General features: G+C 39.7%; 1 protein-coding gene across 1 annotated transcript in view; it reads right to left on the bottom strand.

Annotated features, from left to right (window-relative positions):
* Positions 1-285: 285 nt before the first annotated feature.
* ZNF521 (zinc finger protein 521) overlaps positions 286-18580 on the bottom strand; it is a 286555-nt gene continuing 268260 nt past the window's right edge. Inside the window, exon 7 of the mRNA XM_018565685.1 lies at positions 286-418. Within this exon, the coding sequence (XP_018421187.1) occupies positions 389-418 (30 nt within the window). The 3' untranslated portion in view covers positions 286-388. The remainder of the gene's footprint in view (positions 419-18580) is intronic.

The following is an 18580-nucleotide window of genomic DNA, read 5'->3' as shown; positions in this document are numbered from 1 at the left end:
AAGATTTGCTGGAAAGGAAGTTGGAATACAGCAACCATTTTTCTTACTCTGTCTGCAAAAGAGTACTTTGACGTCATCCTCTTTCCTTGCAGATTTTCAACCTCTTTTCTTTGAATAGGGCCCAAGTCAGCTGTCTTTATAAGACTGATTTCGTATTGAACAACATAATACATGTGCAACACTGTATGTACAATAAGTTTATCTGGTGCTGAAAAGTCCAAACACATGAACACCCAACAGCTCCAATAATACAAGTTTTATGGTAAAATACAATGCTTTTTTTTTTTTCGATTAATATACATGAACAATCAAAGTTTCGTGCAAAGATTAAAACATGTTCCCTTTTCTGTGCTTCCAGAAGATCTTCAAATGGATGTGTTTTTTTTCATTAGCTGCTATGCTGGCTCATTGTATGGTTCTAAAAGAGAAAAGAAAAATATGTAAACAATATTATTCTGTAAAGCATTTAAGATTTATTAGGCATACTCAATTTTAGATGGTTACTGTATCATATTATGATGGTTAGGAATAAGCAAACCCATGAGGATTTGAGATTCTGACAAGTATGCCCCTGGATTCCATTTTGTAGGGGAATTATTCATCAATAATCTCCAGCTAGAAGTAAACTGATAAAGGAGTTCATTGAACCCCTCTCACCAGTTTACTTCAGAATCAGATGGGGATTCCCTGCCCTTCCGTAGTAAGGGGTCCAAAATCGGAAGACAGCCACTAAAACAGGCAGTAGATATTCACTTGTTATACAATAATGGAGTGGTGCACAGCCTTATGGCTATGCAATGTTATGATGCCAGTGCCCTTATTTGGACTATTAATGTTGGAATGGATATAGTTCAAATAAGAGTATTTATATCACAATGACACGGTACACTCATAAGGCTATGCCTGCACTATGTGTAATATGTGATTGCCCATTGGTCTTCTCATTCACCAACTAGAGAAAAGCAAGATTTGACAGGGTATCCACTGGCTCTCCCATAAAGGTATTGAACTAGTAAAGGGGAGCTTTTGGACCCCTTTTCCAGTTCACACAGTGGATCTGTTTGAACAGACTCAGATTGGCACTCCACGGAGAACACCTGGTCATCACAGATTGGACCAGTTCTTGCAAAGTGATTTGCTCAAAAGTGATTTTCCCATTATTATTCCTAATATTTCATTGTAGTTTTGCCTGCTATTGGTTTCTTTATGAGTGTGTGAGCAGCAGTCTTGCTGAATGACTACTGTGAAAAATCAAATGCAAGAACAGCCTTATGGAGAATGTACCTTTTCCAGACAAAGTAAAGGCTGAAAGGTTTATGCTCGGTGATCACTAAGGTTGTTCTTAAACTATATTATGTGGGGGGTGAAATACAAGCTTTGTGTTGTGCTCCCTTACAGGAATAACAGCATGCATTTGTAAACGGCAAGCATGGCTGTGCCCTTATAACAGTTGCATTTGTTTTTAAACATTAACACATGTTGGTTATATTAACATTAAAGAACTCCAGGCAAAGCACACGTCAGCAATAAATATGAGCTGTTTTTCTGCTTCTATATATTTTTCTTAAATGCCCGGTTTTGAAGAGCTTTCAGCCTGTAGCAGGAAATGAAACCGGTCTCTGACAACCTGCTGTTTAGTGGACATCTTATAACATAAAATCCATTTCATTCAGTGCAGATCCATCCAACAATGAATCCCCCATCAATTTACATTACCTGTTATTACAGGTTTACTGGTGACTGTTTTCCTTACTGGAATTCTCCTTCAGACTGGGCCCCCATGCTTACCATGATGCCCACTTACAGGACTACATAGTACAAAAGGTAACCCCCCGTAATACCTACTTCTCTCTAGCAAATACTGCCATGATGGCTTGTCACCTGACCAAGTGCCTACACATAGTTCACATCTCAACTAAAGGTTAGTATCATATTTAAATAATGCCTATCCCGAAAGTTATTGGTTGCCATTGCCAAACTCATCTACTGTCTTAAATACTTTGGGTCACTGACCCAGATACAGAAAGCAGATGAGGTCTTGTAAAATCAGCTCTTGTATCTCTAGCTGCATACTTGTATTTCAGTGTCTTAGAAAGTATTAAAGCTAGTGACAACCAGGCAACTGGTATTTTCAGAAGACCGTAATGCCGGCCTCTGTATTTCACTATATACAAGGCAAAGTCACTGGGCCACTATAGAAGCCTGGAGCAGTATTGTCTTCAGCAAAAGTATTCCAGGGCTTTTTATTTACCAAATATGATTGTAAGGTGCCAGAATGTTTAGAAATATGGGGGAGAAAGTTTAATTTCATTACAAGTCTACCCTAAATAGATGTACATATCCTGAAGAAATAAAAATATATGACCTTCAAGCATTTTAGAGAAAACAACTGAGCATTTTATAGAGGTACTAAATCAAGGTCATGATAAATATTTAACAGTGTCGTTATAATGCCAGGAAGAGTAATATCACAGTGACTGATCAATAAGAACAGGAAATTTAGTAGCAGCTAGAAATAAAGGGTTAATAAAAAAGGGATTTCACCAGAGTGGGGAAGGCCATGAACACAACTTTGCCATCATTTAACTTTATATAGATTTAGGTAATGAGAATCGGGTTGATTTCCACAGTGGTTTGACGCACTGTCAGTCTGTAAATGTGTCCATTGCCTTCTCTTGGTATAAGTCTTATGATTCACTCAAACAGCAGAAATAATGATATCATTTTGGTGTCTAGGAATAACCCTATGAGCAGTGAAAAACCCTGAATCCTTAATCTGTTACAGTTAGTATTTGTAAAGCCAAAACCCTTTTTTAAATTTTGTATAGAGTGTGGAAGGGTCAGAATTTTTGTCAAGTTTTTATTGATATCTATGTGTCCACTGGGGAGATTCACTCTTCTCTGTTTCTCCTGATCACCACTTTCTCCAAGACAAAAGTGATGGGAAGTTAAAAATTTTGACACACCATCGTTTCTCCAAGACAGAAGTAAAGAGAAATTTACCCAATGGGGTACAGGCAGAAAAGACTGAACTGACGCAGGTTTTCACCCTTCTCTATTTTATAAAAAATAAAAGAAAACGTTTTGGCCATTACACTTTACGGAAGACTGTGGTGTCACTGTCCACCTTCCATCCTGCTAAGTTTGAAAGTGAAGAATCAGAAACACATTGCTATGATGTTCTCTTTCACCACATGTACATGCACCAGAGCTTGATTGGCTCCTAGTGATTCCCTTCCCTTTCCCAGCCTGAGTGTTGCTGTACAAAGGACAACAGAAGGGTGATGAGATAGATTCTGCTACTTCGGACAATAAAAAAAAATCTTTTTAAGGAATACACAGCTTCATTAAAGGTTGTATTTGCCTCAAGGGACTTTTATTTTGCTTCCAATAACATAGCAGACTGCTAGCCATTAATATTTGCTACTTGCTAGTGTTGGGCTAAACTATGCAAGGGTAACTTTCCAATAATAAAGGCCAAGCATACAATCAAAATAATCCAGAAAACAAAACCTAAACCATAACTGGATTCATTTTCGAATTTAAGTTAACATGCTGCAATGAGCCAGCAGCAGCTAAGGTCCACCAGAAGCTCCAATAACAGGTTTTATAGGCACTCATTGCTCCCTGCCTCTATACTGTTAACTGGGATTTTTTTTATCATGCTGCACAAACATGCAGTACATCAAAAGTATATCATATGAACAGTAACCACTCTATGAATAACTTTCCAGCGTTTGAGTGCAAAACTTTGTTTCCATATATTAAGAAAAAATAAAAATGGCATCAACAATCAGCAGACGTTCGCTGCATTAATGTATGTCGATATCTGAATAAAAAACAAGAAAGAACAAAACATGAGATGTACAATACACAAGCCGTTAACAGATGGTGACAGTGCTGGAGCAGCATGTTACTTTTTTCCATAGTTCAAGAACATAAACAGAAGTAATTTATCATTACTGATTAACTAATTATGGTACACTACGTGCTTCTTGTTCAGAGGAATCTATCTGTTGACGGCTCCCTGGGAGCACTGGACGTCCTATGACGAGACCCATATCCTAGATTTGTCATCCTAGCAGGGGCTCTTGCCTCTGGCTCCACACCCAACCGTGCTTCGAACCGCTGATCTGCTCAACCTTAATTCCTACACTATAGACCTTTGACACCTTCTCACATGTCCTTTCTGACCCACAAGATATACATCATATTCGGTATTGAACATTCTGATAGTATTCATGCTCTAAGACCATACTATGATTGTCCCTTGGTTTTGGTTTTGTTCTCTGTTCCTGTTATGGATACTCTGTAGTTCTGTAATACTTCACACCCTCCTAATACATCCAGAATCTGTTATGTAGATACTTTCACATAGTTAGCAGTTGTAAGTGATTACACATTCCTGCGTAACTGGCTTTTATACAAGTTACTTATGCCACTATGTTCACATTTATGACCTACACTTTATGAATGTAACAAGTTGTAACCTTGTATTGTATTAGTGAAACATTTTCAATAAAAAAAATGTATATGCTTAAAAAAAAACAAAAAAACAATTAAGGACCTTCTAAAAGTGTCAAGCTGGCTTCTTGAATAACCAGGAGCATCTTGTAGCTTCTTGAAACTCCTATGGTAAGACTAACTCCTATGTTCCACAAAGAACGTTCATACTATGTTTTTGATTTTTAGATTATTTCAGACCACAGACATCACAGAAGTAACACTCTAATGTGTGAGGCCATGCTGGGTACTCCAACAAAGACATCACACATATGGTCTCCCACAGTGGCTGCCACATGTTGAGTGGTGACACTTAATCCCCCCACTCAACCCCTTTCATGAATTTCTATCCTTCATACTAGTCTAACCTCCTCTACCCATTCTGTCCACCTTTACCTTTGCTACATCATCAGCCCACAACAACCTTCTGCCCCACTAAATCTAATACCCCTCACATTATACCTTGTTTAACTACTTAGCCCGGAAGGACAAGCAATATGGGAACAGCTGACCCACCCAGTTTCTTTGTGCCCGAGACACCAATTTATGGGAGGTACTCTTCTCTACTATGCAATACTAAGCATTGCAAAGACGGGGATTATCAACACTGCAGAGGGCCAGACCGTTACATTCCCATAGCAGCTGACAATTCTTTTAGCCAGTAGAAAACATAACCTTGTCCTGCACTAAGGATACTGAGTTAGCTGGGTAGTGATAGTGGGTAGCAGTAAGCTGGCAATGAGTGCAGATAGGTTTGAAACGTCTCTCTGCACCTCAAAAGTAAAGAGCACCTCAGACCCTAGACCAGTGGCTTTACAATGCGGTGTCAAAAAAGTCCAATGTTCATGTCCAGATTATGAAAACTTGCCTTATCCAGGGGTGCAAGAACTAGTACCTTAGTATTGGATAACAGAGGAATGTCCAGCTCCAGCAAGTATTTGGACCACTTAACTATATCAATTTGTTCTGTGCATTGCATTCTTTCTTGTTCCCATCTTTGCAGTAACACAATTTTAGAAGTAAGATATTCAACTCCACTCTGCTCTTTGCCTTTAAGCGCTTTTCACTTTTTTTTTCTTGTTTCTTACTAAATCAATTGGTTTCCAATAGCCTGGATAATAAGTCTTCTGACCTGCATTCTACTTTGACCTATTAAGGTCATCCTTATGCTCAGACTTATAGCCGATTTCGGAAATGCCTGCAAGTCCTGCATTTCATCTCCTGCCCACTCAGAATAAAGGTCTCTTTAAATGTGAGTGTACGAGTCCCATCTGACGAGAGAGGTATCCCTGTTGTGGGCAATGGAGGGACAGAAGCTTCTGCCTTTATTAATGAATGCAGACCATTATGAGTCTGGCTGGCTCCTGCTCTGTTCCCAGAAGCATATACTGTACGTGACTTAAAATGTTGTAATATTGACACAAAGCGAGTCAGGCACCCCTAAGGAAAATTACTCCTTGGATATAATGTAGGCTCATAACAGCTCTAAGAGTACAAAATACAATCCTCAGGGATCAGGCTGACATATACCACATTCTACCTAGTCCCTGAACATTACAAAGAATTTCTTTGTGAAGGAATTCTCAAGGACAGCATTAAACTGAGTTTTGCAGCATCGTTTTAACTCCGAGCTCTCGGCACTAAATCGTTTGCTTTGAATCAATGAAAGTGCTATATCATCTGCATGAATCGATGAATTTGGTTCAATACACGTTCTATTAAATTATACTTTCTAATTGAGATTTTCTAGCACTACCCCCATGCTGTAATTTTCAAATAGTTAGACAGGTTGAAAGTTCTAGACAAAGAATTGAGCAAAAAATGCACTTAGTTATGTAAAAAACAAAGTATGCATTGTCATTTCAATTTATAATGCAACAGTACTAGTAACCAGTTAATGCCTATACAGTTTGTATAATATGTGCCTCAGTTCTCATAGAAAATATCTAGTGTGTTAATGTTTACTTGGTTTATGAGGAGCTGACCGTGCAATCTTGCAGACAGAACGAGGCAAGTTAAATTGCCCAATGCTCAGGCTTGCATATTTTCATAAAGGAGGAACACTACACCATTTTCTGTTTTATTTTATCTTTTTCTAACATTTAGTAGGATGAAAAAAAGCATGTCTTATTTTTGGTACAACGTTATGAGCTCCTATAGAGAAGGTCTGTATTTGTCCATAGGGTTGTAGTGAGTGGTTGTGGTAAATGTTTGGTCGGACAAACCGAGATTTGGCCTTGTGTTGGGGGTACAAGACTAATTTCAATTACATACAAGATATATTTTATTCCAGATATGGCCTGAGTGGCAACCAATGACCACTTGGGGTTATACGTACAACAGAGTAAACATGTGCCATTGTCAGGAACGCATATCACTGCCTTACTATATGCAGGGGAAGTGTTGGTACTGCCAGCTTGTGGGGAAGTCTCATATTGCATCCTCTCTGCACTTCTGCTATCTGCTTCATTATTACGGCTTAGGCATAGTTGGTGTCACCTGCATGTAACTCATATTGGGCTTAGTGAAGATAACTGGCTCTCTACTCAAACACTGCTGCACCATATACCCTGGACTGTTAATTCCTCAACCATATGAGATATGCTAGTTCGGTCCTTAGTGAACTACAATTCACAACACGGCCCCAATGCTATATAATTGAGGGTGTGACTATACAACACAAATCCAACTCAATGCTCCCAGGATAAATGGTGTATGATGTGTAAGGGGTTCCGACTGCACTCACTGAATTAAAGTGTTACCGTGAACCTCCCTCCTGAACCATTTCCACTTACCTCCGCAGTTGAGATCCAACACTCGCCACCGAGCTCGCAGGAATCGTTACAGCCATGCATGGTCCAGTAAATTAAAGTGAACCACATGATTTAAAGTGTATCTAAACCCCAGTTTTTTTCTTTAAGAATAGGGTAGGGATAGAGTAACCCAGTCCGGTTTTTAGTGTTGTCTGTGTTGTTGCCGGGGACATTCACCCCCTTCCAGTTGCCCTGGTTACTGTTACAGGGATTTAAAGTGCAAGAAAACACAAACTTTTGTGTTGTCACCAAAACAGGAGCTAAGGAGTATATGTCAATCAGGGCACTTGCTGCAGTGATAGCTGTCTAAAAGATCTTTTTTCCATAAGGAAAATATTACCTTGCATTTCCTTGCATGTTGTGTCTATGGGAGAGAAAGTGGAGGGACATTTCCCCAATAGGACTGAGATAACATTAAAAAAAAAAACCCTGACAGGGGTTCTAATTAATGGCAACAATGAACATCTGGAATAATTTGTTTTCCTAATGCACAGATATTTTTAATCACATTGGAATTTACTGTACATATGTAAATGGCACAAGCTGCTCTTTTTCTACAGGGAAAAAGGAGTATACAACAGGGGAATTCATCAAAACTGAAGCAGACAATCTGGAGCAGCTGTGCATGGCAGCCAATCAGCTTCTCTCTTCAGTTTGTTCAGTTAAGATTTGAAAATGAAAGAAAGAGGCTGATTGGTTACCATGTCCAGCTGCTCCAGATTCTGTCTGCTCCAGTTTTGATAAATTCCCTTCAGTAGGTTTACCAGGGGTATGGAACAAATCACACCAGGTCCATCAATGCAAGAAAGGTTGGGCAGACATCCCTCCATCCATCATTTAATGACACCTGCACTTCAATCAGAAGTCTGTCAGGCCACTAGAGTATAACCAAATCCTTGTCCTTCTTATGCCACCATGACATTGCTGGTACCAGTCAGGGTTCCACCCTGACTTTACTGGTTTGCAGCATTCTAGCTTGGCTGCCATTTTACTCACCTGTTTCCTTCCTTGCTTGAGCAGAGTCTGGAACGTTGCTCACTACTCCCAGGCTCCCTCTTATGGCCAGACAGGAGAGCATCATCTGAGCGAGTCAGATGGGAGTTTCCTGTCTGACTGATGTCACACCACTCACTATATATAAACCATTCAGTCCAGTCTGACCTTGCCCTTGCGTGGTCTCCCTGCTAGTGCATTCCTGCTGCTGAGTATCCTGATTCTGTGTATGACCCGATCCTGGCTGATGTTCTCCTCTGGCTCCTGCTCTGGCTTGTTCCGGACAACGCTGATTTCCTGGCTCCAGGCTTGTTCCGGACGACGCTGATCTCTGTGTTCCTGACCTGGCTTGGACCACTATCCACTCCGGCTCCTGACTCTGGCCTGTTCCGGTTTATGATTCTGCTTGCTCCTGTGGACACTATTCTTAATACATATTTTAACTAGCACCTTTTGCTTGTCTGGTTTTCATTGTGCTCTGACAGTACCTTGTGATGGGACACTGGCTTAGCCTACATAATGGACACCTTTGTGGTGGTAATAAAATTACTATTATACTTATGTAACCTCTGAAATGAATATAATGCTAAAGCATCCGGCAGTTCATTTCATTTGTGATTTACCTATATACAGGATACTTTCTGAACTAGGCATCGTAAGCTCATTTTGTTTCTGAATCAAATAACAGCTAATATTGAACCATCCTACTGAGAATAGCAAAGGGAGTGGGCAGAGACACAATGAGCATTTGTGACACTTTTCTGGCGTCACTGCTGTCTAAGAACGTCCTATGCCAAATTCAGAAAAGAAGTGGGATAAATCTAATGCTATAATCCCATGTGTGACAAATTTAGGTAGTTCTTAAGGAGGACACGTTTACATTAGGTCACAAGAGCTGTGACAAAATTCAAAGAAATACCAGTGTTTTGGAAATAAGGACATTGACACTAAATAAGACCGATGCCATTTTGTAGTTATTTGTGTGGGCAGTAAACAGTATGTCCCCACAATCTTGCTGGTTGCAAGGATGCTAGCCACCTTGAGGCCATCATCGTGGTACCAACCAATGAAGCTAGACTATACAGTGTCTTGAGGCTTTGCAACAAATTCGGGTGCAGGTGACAAGTATATGAATTTACACATTCACCAACATTTGTCGTATGGTGGTCAGCAATGTAGATTAAAGTGACAAAGAGTGTCATGATTTCAGCACCTTCTGTTTTTCAAATATCATCTTGCCTTTTATTAGACTAGAGTTCTTAGATGCTTAAGAAATAATTGGGGCAATGTTACGAAGCGTAGCACCAATAATATGTAGCTTGCCTTACCTAATAAAGTTCATCTGGAAATGATATCCTCCATGCAATAACAAAAGACCAGTGTAAAACACAGGAAAGCTCTAAGAGGCTTCACTTCCAACTAATATATTCAGAGATTAAGACAGTGTGGTTCAGACAGATGTGCACATGTGCCAGTTTCTGCTCGTCTTTAAGTTCCGTTGTAATGTTTAATTCATTACATTTGTGCTTTCCAACAATACATCTGTGCATGCCTCGTCCGTGTTCATTTTCTGTGCTTTCATTTTAGATACCTGGAAAAGAACTTGAAAACCAACTTCCTGTTTGGCACAATGCAGATGTCTTAATCCTTGGTGGATAAAAGTTTCCCCAAACGTCTACAGAGCACATTCTTTGTGGCAGTGTTATATTTCATGCCCCTCTACACTCAGCTTCAATTAAACTCCTACTAAATATTTAAATGCAGGGTCTGGTAATTGGTTACAAATAATGGAACCTTAAATTAATAATAATTACACTGAAACACTCTGCACTATTCATGGTGTTTGAATACCGTCTAATCTTTTTTTTTTCCTATAGAAGAGAGTTTAATGGAACAATGCTTTCCTGTATTGTTCATTTTGTTTTGTTTTTCTTTTGCCTTTCAGAAAGGTGCATTTATTATGCCAGCAGCTCACTATTCCTTTAAAGTTCTTTGCCAGATTCATGCATTGATTTCAAACCCTGAAGTGACTGGTGGTCTTAGGATTTAAACCTTCGCCCTCTAGCGTGGAAAGGTGAACCAGTTAGAACGTGGGATGCACGCAGAGCTGAAATTTGTATGCAAAGGGAAACCTTTCAAATATTAATTCCTTTTTGCGGTGTACAAACACACGTGAGAGGTCTTGAAATAAAAGAATCTTGATGTGCGGGTGGCTGGGCTACTGGCTGCTTTTGTGTACACGCTTAACCATTTATACGTTCTGCATCAAAGGACAAGAGAAAGCTCTGCCAGTGTTTCTAGAGATAAGAGTGTGCCACAATCTATATCACTGTGCTGGAGGTCTACAGGATATGATAGCGCAGGTATACAGAGCAAGAATAGCATAAAAGAGAATTCTGTTTCATCCGACCCCCCACATTTCATATGCGATTTTTCAATTAAATGATAAACTCTAGGAAACCATAAAGAAATGCAACAAACCTATTATAGGCAATCATTGCCCAGATGGGCTTATTTAAAGGAGTTTAACAAGGTAAAAAAGTGATCAGTGCTATACAGACAACACTTTTTGACTGATTACACCTAAGTTGGTCAAGCCATAATGCCAGGTAACACATGGTGAAGGAGAAATCTGAAATATTAAATTCCTGCCTTCATTCTACAAAACAGGTATAAAAGTGGGCTACTCTGTGTTTCCATTAACGAATATTTAAATCCAATATTTTCTTTCTCGTTAGAAGAGTGAAAGCTTGAAACGTCTATTTTACTGGAAAATAATAAAAAATAAACAGGCTAGATTTACCAACACAAATGTGTTAATTTTTGGGTGCAAAATATACTTTAATACACAAAGCTGGCCAATAGGTCTTCTTGTTTGTCCAAAACATTAATAGGAAAGATTTGGGATCTATGTGGCTGTGCTATGTTATGATTGTAGGTGATAAAGTGGTTGTAGTATGTAAGAAAAAAATGAAGACCTCCAGGGATTTTAACATTTCACATCCTCTACAGTTAAAGAATGAAGCAAAAACCAACATGAATCCAGTGAGCAGCAGTTCTATGTAACAAAACATCTTTAATGAAAGATGCCATATTAGAATGGGAAGACTTGTTCAAGAAACAAAAGCTGATTTTTTTTTGTTCCAACCATAAATTTCTTCTCTCTGCATTTACTGGAGGACACGGCTCCTCAAAAAAGGTGTTTACATACATGGGCAGCAGCAGGTCAGAGGGGCAAGGTGCTGTGTCCTCCACTGAAAGCAGACGAAAAAATCAGATTTTCTCTTTCATTCATTGTAAAACAACTCCCTGCTTTAGATGATCACTGAATAGGATGTCTCAAAGCAATACCACAACAGGGTGGGCAAAAAATAGAATTGGAACCAGACTAGACATAGCCAGTCAAACTGCCACCTGCAAAACATTATGTCCAAACTGGCATTGGCTGATTCCGCCACATTAACCTTGTAAAACCTGGTGAACATATGAATTCACAACCAAATAGCTGCCTTACAAAGCTGTGAAAATGAGGCCATGGCACTCAGGTACACCCTAATAGCCCTGACTACATCTAAGGAGTATAGGATGACTTCTTTAGGATGGAGTGATACCACTTTTGGCAAGTAGGAGAGTCTTTGAGGCAGGACAATTTGATTCTTATAAAGCACAAAATATGGAGGCTTGCAGTACAACACTTCTAATTTTAATAACCTGAATGTCAAAGTGGTGGCTAGTAGCAATGCATTTCTCAGAGAATTTTGTTTTCTTCTCAGAGAATGTTAGCAGCAGGATCACTCTATTGTTCCCAAAGGGCAGTTTTTGCAATACCGACATTACTTGATGGCAACATGCATAACTCCCTTAATTGTGCTTAAAGCCAGCCACTGCACCACTCCCCGCTGAAGAAAGGCCAGGAGACGGGCACTTGAGGAAGAATGAGGATATCCAGACCAAGCAAAAGTTGTATTCCATATATGATGATAAATCTCATGGGTTGTGGCCTCGTAAGCCTTCAGCTTGATACAGGTGACTGCATCTGACATCCCTCTGTTCCCCGCCACTTGACTTTCAACAGCAAACTCATTTAAGCCAGCAACTGTAAAGCAAGGTGGTAAATGGGCCCTTGAAACAAAAGGTCTTCTATGAACGGTTAGTTCACACAAACATGTGAAACTCATTCCTCTGTTAAAACCCTTGTGCAAGAGTTTTGCCCACTCTTGTAAGGGCTTTTGACACCAGCACCGACGCCATGGCCGGACAAATGAATGTTTTAGCGATCATGTATATGGATCTAGCGACTGCTTCTATCTTCCTATCTGTAGGATTTTTAAAGAAAATGCTATCCTGCACCACAACAACTAGTGGTTTTGTTTAAACAGGAGACTGGAGGACCTACCACAGATAAACCACACACCCACTTTTTAATAAGCCCCCATCAAATGGATACCGCATCAAAAATGTGCTGTGGCAAATAGCCAAGACAGTCACTTTTTACTCTTTCTGGATAAAATGAATACAATAAAAGCCTTTGCGGAGTGCTTTGTCTTGTGCATCTCAAAAGCCACTGGTGCATTAGATGCAGCAGTGTGGGACACAATTTTAACTGTATCCCTGACTGACTTGATGAATGCCGACACCAAATCTTTCACTTGTATTATGGTTATTGTGCACTGTTTGTCATTGATCTCTGAGGCTGAAGACCCTGTCTCTGACCCCCTTGATCACCGCTGAGGCTGTGCCATCACCTTAGAGGGAGGAGGTGGACATTTTTTATCTGGTCATGTCTGAGCACAAATACTTCCCACTCAGGAAATCAAGCCCTCAACATGACCACCAAGGAATGCAGACATGTGGACGACCAGGGGCAGCCTGAGGATAAGAGAGGAAAACCTGATGATGGGAGTGAAACCACAGGCAACGGCTTACAGGTATTTCAAAATGGCTCCCCTTGCATTCGAGTACTACATTTGGATCAACAAAGGGTATCGCTTTCCTGCAGGCCCCCCACCCCCACAAAGAACAGAGCCCCTTCTCTGGAACATCACCCCCTCAATGCTACTGGATCACAGGTCAGTGCAGGATCAAGCCCCCAGGAGGAGTAAGCTTCCTGCAGGATCAAACCCCCTGAAGTAGTATGCCCCCAACAGGAGTATGCTCACAGCCCCGAATCCCCATGGTCCCTGGGCCAGCAAATAGTAACCAACGGACCAGCAGAAAAGTAAAGGTAGTATTTAATGCTGAATGCCAGGTATAAATATTTATGTATACCTACATTGGTCCACGTTGGCCCAATTTAAATATACATATGCTATACCTGGTAGGGCCATGGGAACCCTGTAACACACTGTAGTAGCCAGGTCGCTCCTTGCCATAGTGGCTATTTAGTAAAAACCTATTGGGTTATTCACAAAAGGGTGAAGAGTTTGGAAGTGAACAATCTAGAACAACATACAGTATCTGAACTGTAAAGTGAGCTGAATTGGAGATAGTTTCCAAATCAGCTATTTTGGCCTAGATTGTTCGCTTCTTCTACCGTCTCCAAACTATTCACCCTTTTGTGAATAACCATGCTAGTATTTTTATCAATACTAGGCATTCTCTGATTGCATGACAAAAATATGCTAACTTGTGGAGTGGCACAGTGGTCAGAATTTCTGCTTTGTAGCAGTGGTGTCCTGGATATCAGAACCTGGATTGGCTCCGATATATACAAGTTTTACCTGTTTATATGTCATGGGTATTTCTTTGTCCTTCCACAGTCCGGAAACATACTGGAAGATTAACTCAGTTGCCTCTCATCTGGGTCTGTTATAAGACATTGCTAATATAGTTTTGCAAGCTCTATTATGTACAGTGCTGATGTGAGGTTGAGGATTTTTTGTAAAATATTGTGCATTATGTTGATACATATTTAGTGGAAAATAAAACAGATTTATTAAGTTATTTATTACAATATATGCACCTATTTTCTTTATTCCATACCCTCAGCAAGCTGATAATTTCAGTTAAAGAGTTAAAATGAAATACTGGAATCTAAAAATGAATGAGTAGATGGTAGCCTTTCTGTGTCCCAGAATTTATTTTCCTTATTTGTCCCTCCCCTTAGGTGATGCCACAGACAAGTTAAACAGAATCATTTCAACATTTAGAGATGTGCTGTAACTATGGAGAAACTAATCTACAGTTTTCCTCTTCCCTTAATTTGCTTCTCAAAGTCAATTTTAATTCATTACGACAAAACTGCATAATTAGGGGGGTGGGTTCTTTTAAAATGAAGTATTTAATTTGATGCTGGAATAAAAGCAAAATTGCAGTTAGCAGAGGCCAGTCTACTGTGTAACCCTGAATACTTGTAGAAATTCAAAGGTAAGCTATAAACAGGCATACACAGCAATACTTCCTAGTGTGAACAGATAGGCAATAGGAGGCCAGCTTTCTAATCAGTCCTCAAAGGAGCCTGCGATAAAGAAGTACCACTTATCCTAATTTAAATCTAATGCAGGCCTTTCACCCTTACAAAATGTAGAGAAGAATAGCTTCATTAGACGGAGACAAAAAAAAAATCTGTAAGCCACTTGTAGATAGCTTGTAAGGCAAATAACAAAACTGCTCCAAGATCGGATATAATTCTGACAGTACAATCAAGAGAGAATTATTTTTTGGGTGTTCAGACTTCACAAATTAATACTAAGAGAATACTTGATCAAACCAAGTCTATTCAATGGGTAATTTTTTCTATTATGTGTGAAACAGCACTACTGAATAAGTTGTTTAATAAAATGTTTCATACAAATGCTAATGAGTTGGATAGTTATTAAATCTTTGTCGTTGGCTAACAATATCAACAAAGTCCTGTATGAATGGATGTACTTCAGACGTATTCACTTAATGTATTATGCCAGTTATTGTAGTTGTGAAATGTTATTTTGTTCACAAAACCCATGCCATGTACACATAATTAAGTACATTATATGGCTTTGTTTATTTTTATGTATACACTTTGAACTATAATAGCCCGCAACTACTTCAAAAATATGTCCGAAGTCAAATGGTGCACAAACATTAGAGACAATACCAAAAGCATGACCTATCTTATGCTGGGCACACACCTTACAACCATCGCACGACTTTTGTCTTGCGATTGTTGTGAGGTACTTAAAAAAACAAACATACGATCTGCCTATCTTGGACAGGCAGATCGTACTTGCAATGTTTGCAAGCCACGCCCCCGAGGGGCGGGCTTCCGATGACCGCAATGCCGAACGGGCAGTGTGCGCTTGCGCACACCGGCCCGTCCGGCTTTTATTTTACGAACATGCTACACACCCGTCAAACATCGTACGATGCTCGGCGGGTTTTAGAACATGTTCGTAAGTTTAAAGTCGTGCGACCTTACAGTAGTAGAGGTCGCACAGCTTCCACACACCTTACGATCGTGGGATTTCCCGCGATTATCGTACGATTATTGTAAGGTGTGTGGGCACCCTCAGACAGACAAACAAACAAAATCAAAAATATTGTATTAAATACACATTTTTAAAACATCATGGTTCTCTCCCTATAAAAAATAAACCCTTCCCCAGGGGCCTCACACAAAACCCACTGGGGGGAATTTATCATAGCAATTGTGAGTGTTTGAACTTCCACAGAATATATTTAATTCACTTTGCACTAGATTTATGTTACTAGTGTAATGTTGTTCATAAATGAAGTTAAATAAGACTCCAGGAAAGAAGCCTCGTAACTCCAGGCAAAAAAAGCTTAACTGTCGCTGCTTGAAGTGGTCATGAGGACTTCTTAAGTTCCGATTGTTTTGTTAGGTCTTGCTCCAGTTTCAGAGAGCCGCAGAACATGTGCAGATAAAAACGGGTGCAAAACACGTGCAATTGGAAAAGTAGGCAAGCTTAGGTCAAAACAGGTGCACATGTTAAAAGACAGATTTTCACATAAAAAGAAATTACCTAAAAAGGCTAAAACTGTCGCAATTGCTTTGATAAATTCCCCCCACAGTATCTTGCAAACGTAAAACAATCACAAGTGCTGTACCTATTACAGCATTTCTCAACCCTTTTTTTCAGTCACGGCACCCTTTAAAAAGTATGCAAATCTTGAGGCACACCAGTCTTAAATGTAAAAACCACAAATGTTAAAAAAAACATGTGCCCCCCACAAAATCCATACCAGATGACCTCATACAAAAACACAAAAAATAGGGTTCTCTCCACATACAAATCCCCTCTTTCACATCATAAGTCCCCTTCTGTTATATCAGAGTCCCCCGCTTTTACATTAGAAGCCCCTCGTTCACATCAGAGGTATGATGCTGTGTGAAAATTTCAAGGCACCCACAAGGAAGCCTTTCTCAACCAGGGTGTCGTGGCGCACTGGGATGCCTTCCACCCCAGTGTGCCATGGCACCCTGGTGTAAAAAGGCTGACCTATTACCACATAAATACTCTAAACAATAACAATATAAAAATGGATGTTCAAAATGGGAGTATTTTGAACACCCAGAATGAACACACAAACACAATCTGGATATATGCTTGGTGTATAACTTTGCAAAAAATAAGCAAAAGACATACAACCCATAAGTGTGTCTAACAAAATATGTCACACTCTTTACTGATCATGGACCATATGGTATGTAAATCATTTTGCACACATTCACTGAACTTAATTGGCTTGTAATAACTTTCCTTCCGTCACAGTCAATGTGCTATATTCAAGTGATGAATTATCTTCATACAAGACAATGTGATAATCTTTATCCCCTCTGCTGGGTGGTTTGATACACATTGATGCCTGTGTGGTAGCTGTCAATATAGTTTCATGACATTCGCTGATGTAAATTATTGGCATATTCCAAATGATATAAGTGGGTGGGATGTAATTTACTCAGAAGAGTTGTTTTCATAAAATGTCACATTTTGCCATGTTATATCCATATGTTTTATTGCTGCGGTTGCATTAACTATGGCATAAAGTCATTAGGGATTGCTGATAAACACCACATTACTGTGTATAGGTCAATATCTCTGTGCACATATAGATGTAATCTGCATCCAGAGACAAAATGATTTTTGACAGTGTATGTCCATACTTCATTCATAATGTGGTAATCAATTTTCCATTCCAGTCATGTAATGACTCAGATAACAAAGCATGACACTTTCATACCTCCCAACTTTCTGAGATGAGAATACACCTAGGAGGTGAGGGACATCTTCCAGCACAAAGGAGAGAATTTATGAACGTGTTTCTGACATTTTTTGTCGCAAAAATTAAAATGTCAAGCTATATAACTGCAAAGTTTTTATCTCTGCAACTAAATTGATAAATTCCCCCAATGTATTTAGGTAATGGACACACCCCTGCCATGCCCCCAGTTATGCAGACTATTACAAATGTATAAGCCAAAAATGAATGGGTAAACCCAGAGTTGTTTCTTTTTTCACTATTACTCTTTCTTTATAATAAGATTTTGAAATGGTAAACAAGATAATGAAGAAATAAGAGCAAGGATTTAGTTCAGAATCAAACTTGTAGTAGGTAACTAGAACCTTTTCATAGGTCTCTGTACATCAGAACAAACAGAGGGACAGCTGAGGGGGGAAGAGGGACAGAGGGATTAGGTTCTAAACACTCCAGTGTTTGTAAATAACTTGGGACACATAGTACTATGTGCCCCCAGTTATGAATGAACAGGAGGTGATTTACATCACCTCCTGTTCATTCATGAATTTCTCAATGGGGAGAAGCACTCAGTACAGAGGCTCCTCCCCATTCAGAAACTGCTGATAGTAAATATCTTAGTATCAGCAGTTTGTGAATGAATGGGAAGCCTCTGTACTGAGTGCTTCCCATTCACTGAGTGCTGAGGCTGCAGAAAAAGACATTGAGGACTCTGTGTCCTCAATGTCTTTTTCTATTTCAAAAGGGAAATGGGGGGTGGTTGCTTAGGAGTTACTATTTATGGAGAAGGGGGAGGCAAATCACTCGATGAGACATAATAGAGTTATACTCCTGGGTGGTTTTCCTGAATTTTTCCTCCCTATGATAAAGGGCAGCAGAAAAGTCAATTTTTCCATTAAAAACTTTTATCAACTTTTTTTGAAGAATTAAAACATAGGGGTCTATTCACGAAGCTGCCGAAGGATCTGGCCGTAGCTTCGGCCGATCCTTCGGCTAGCTTCGGCCCCAGGACCCCTTCGGTTCAGCAGAACCGAAGGGGTGCTGTACGGGCTATTCACTACGGGCTATTCACAATA

Source organism: Nanorana parkeri, unplaced genomic scaffold, assembly GCF_000935625.1.
Source record: "Nanorana parkeri isolate BGI_ZX_2015 unplaced genomic scaffold, ASM93562v1 scaffold873, whole genome shotgun sequence".
Classification (NCBI taxonomy): domain Eukaryota; kingdom Metazoa; phylum Chordata; class Amphibia; order Anura; family Dicroglossidae; genus Nanorana; species Nanorana parkeri.
This window is presented reverse-complemented; position numbering and strand designations above follow the sequence as displayed.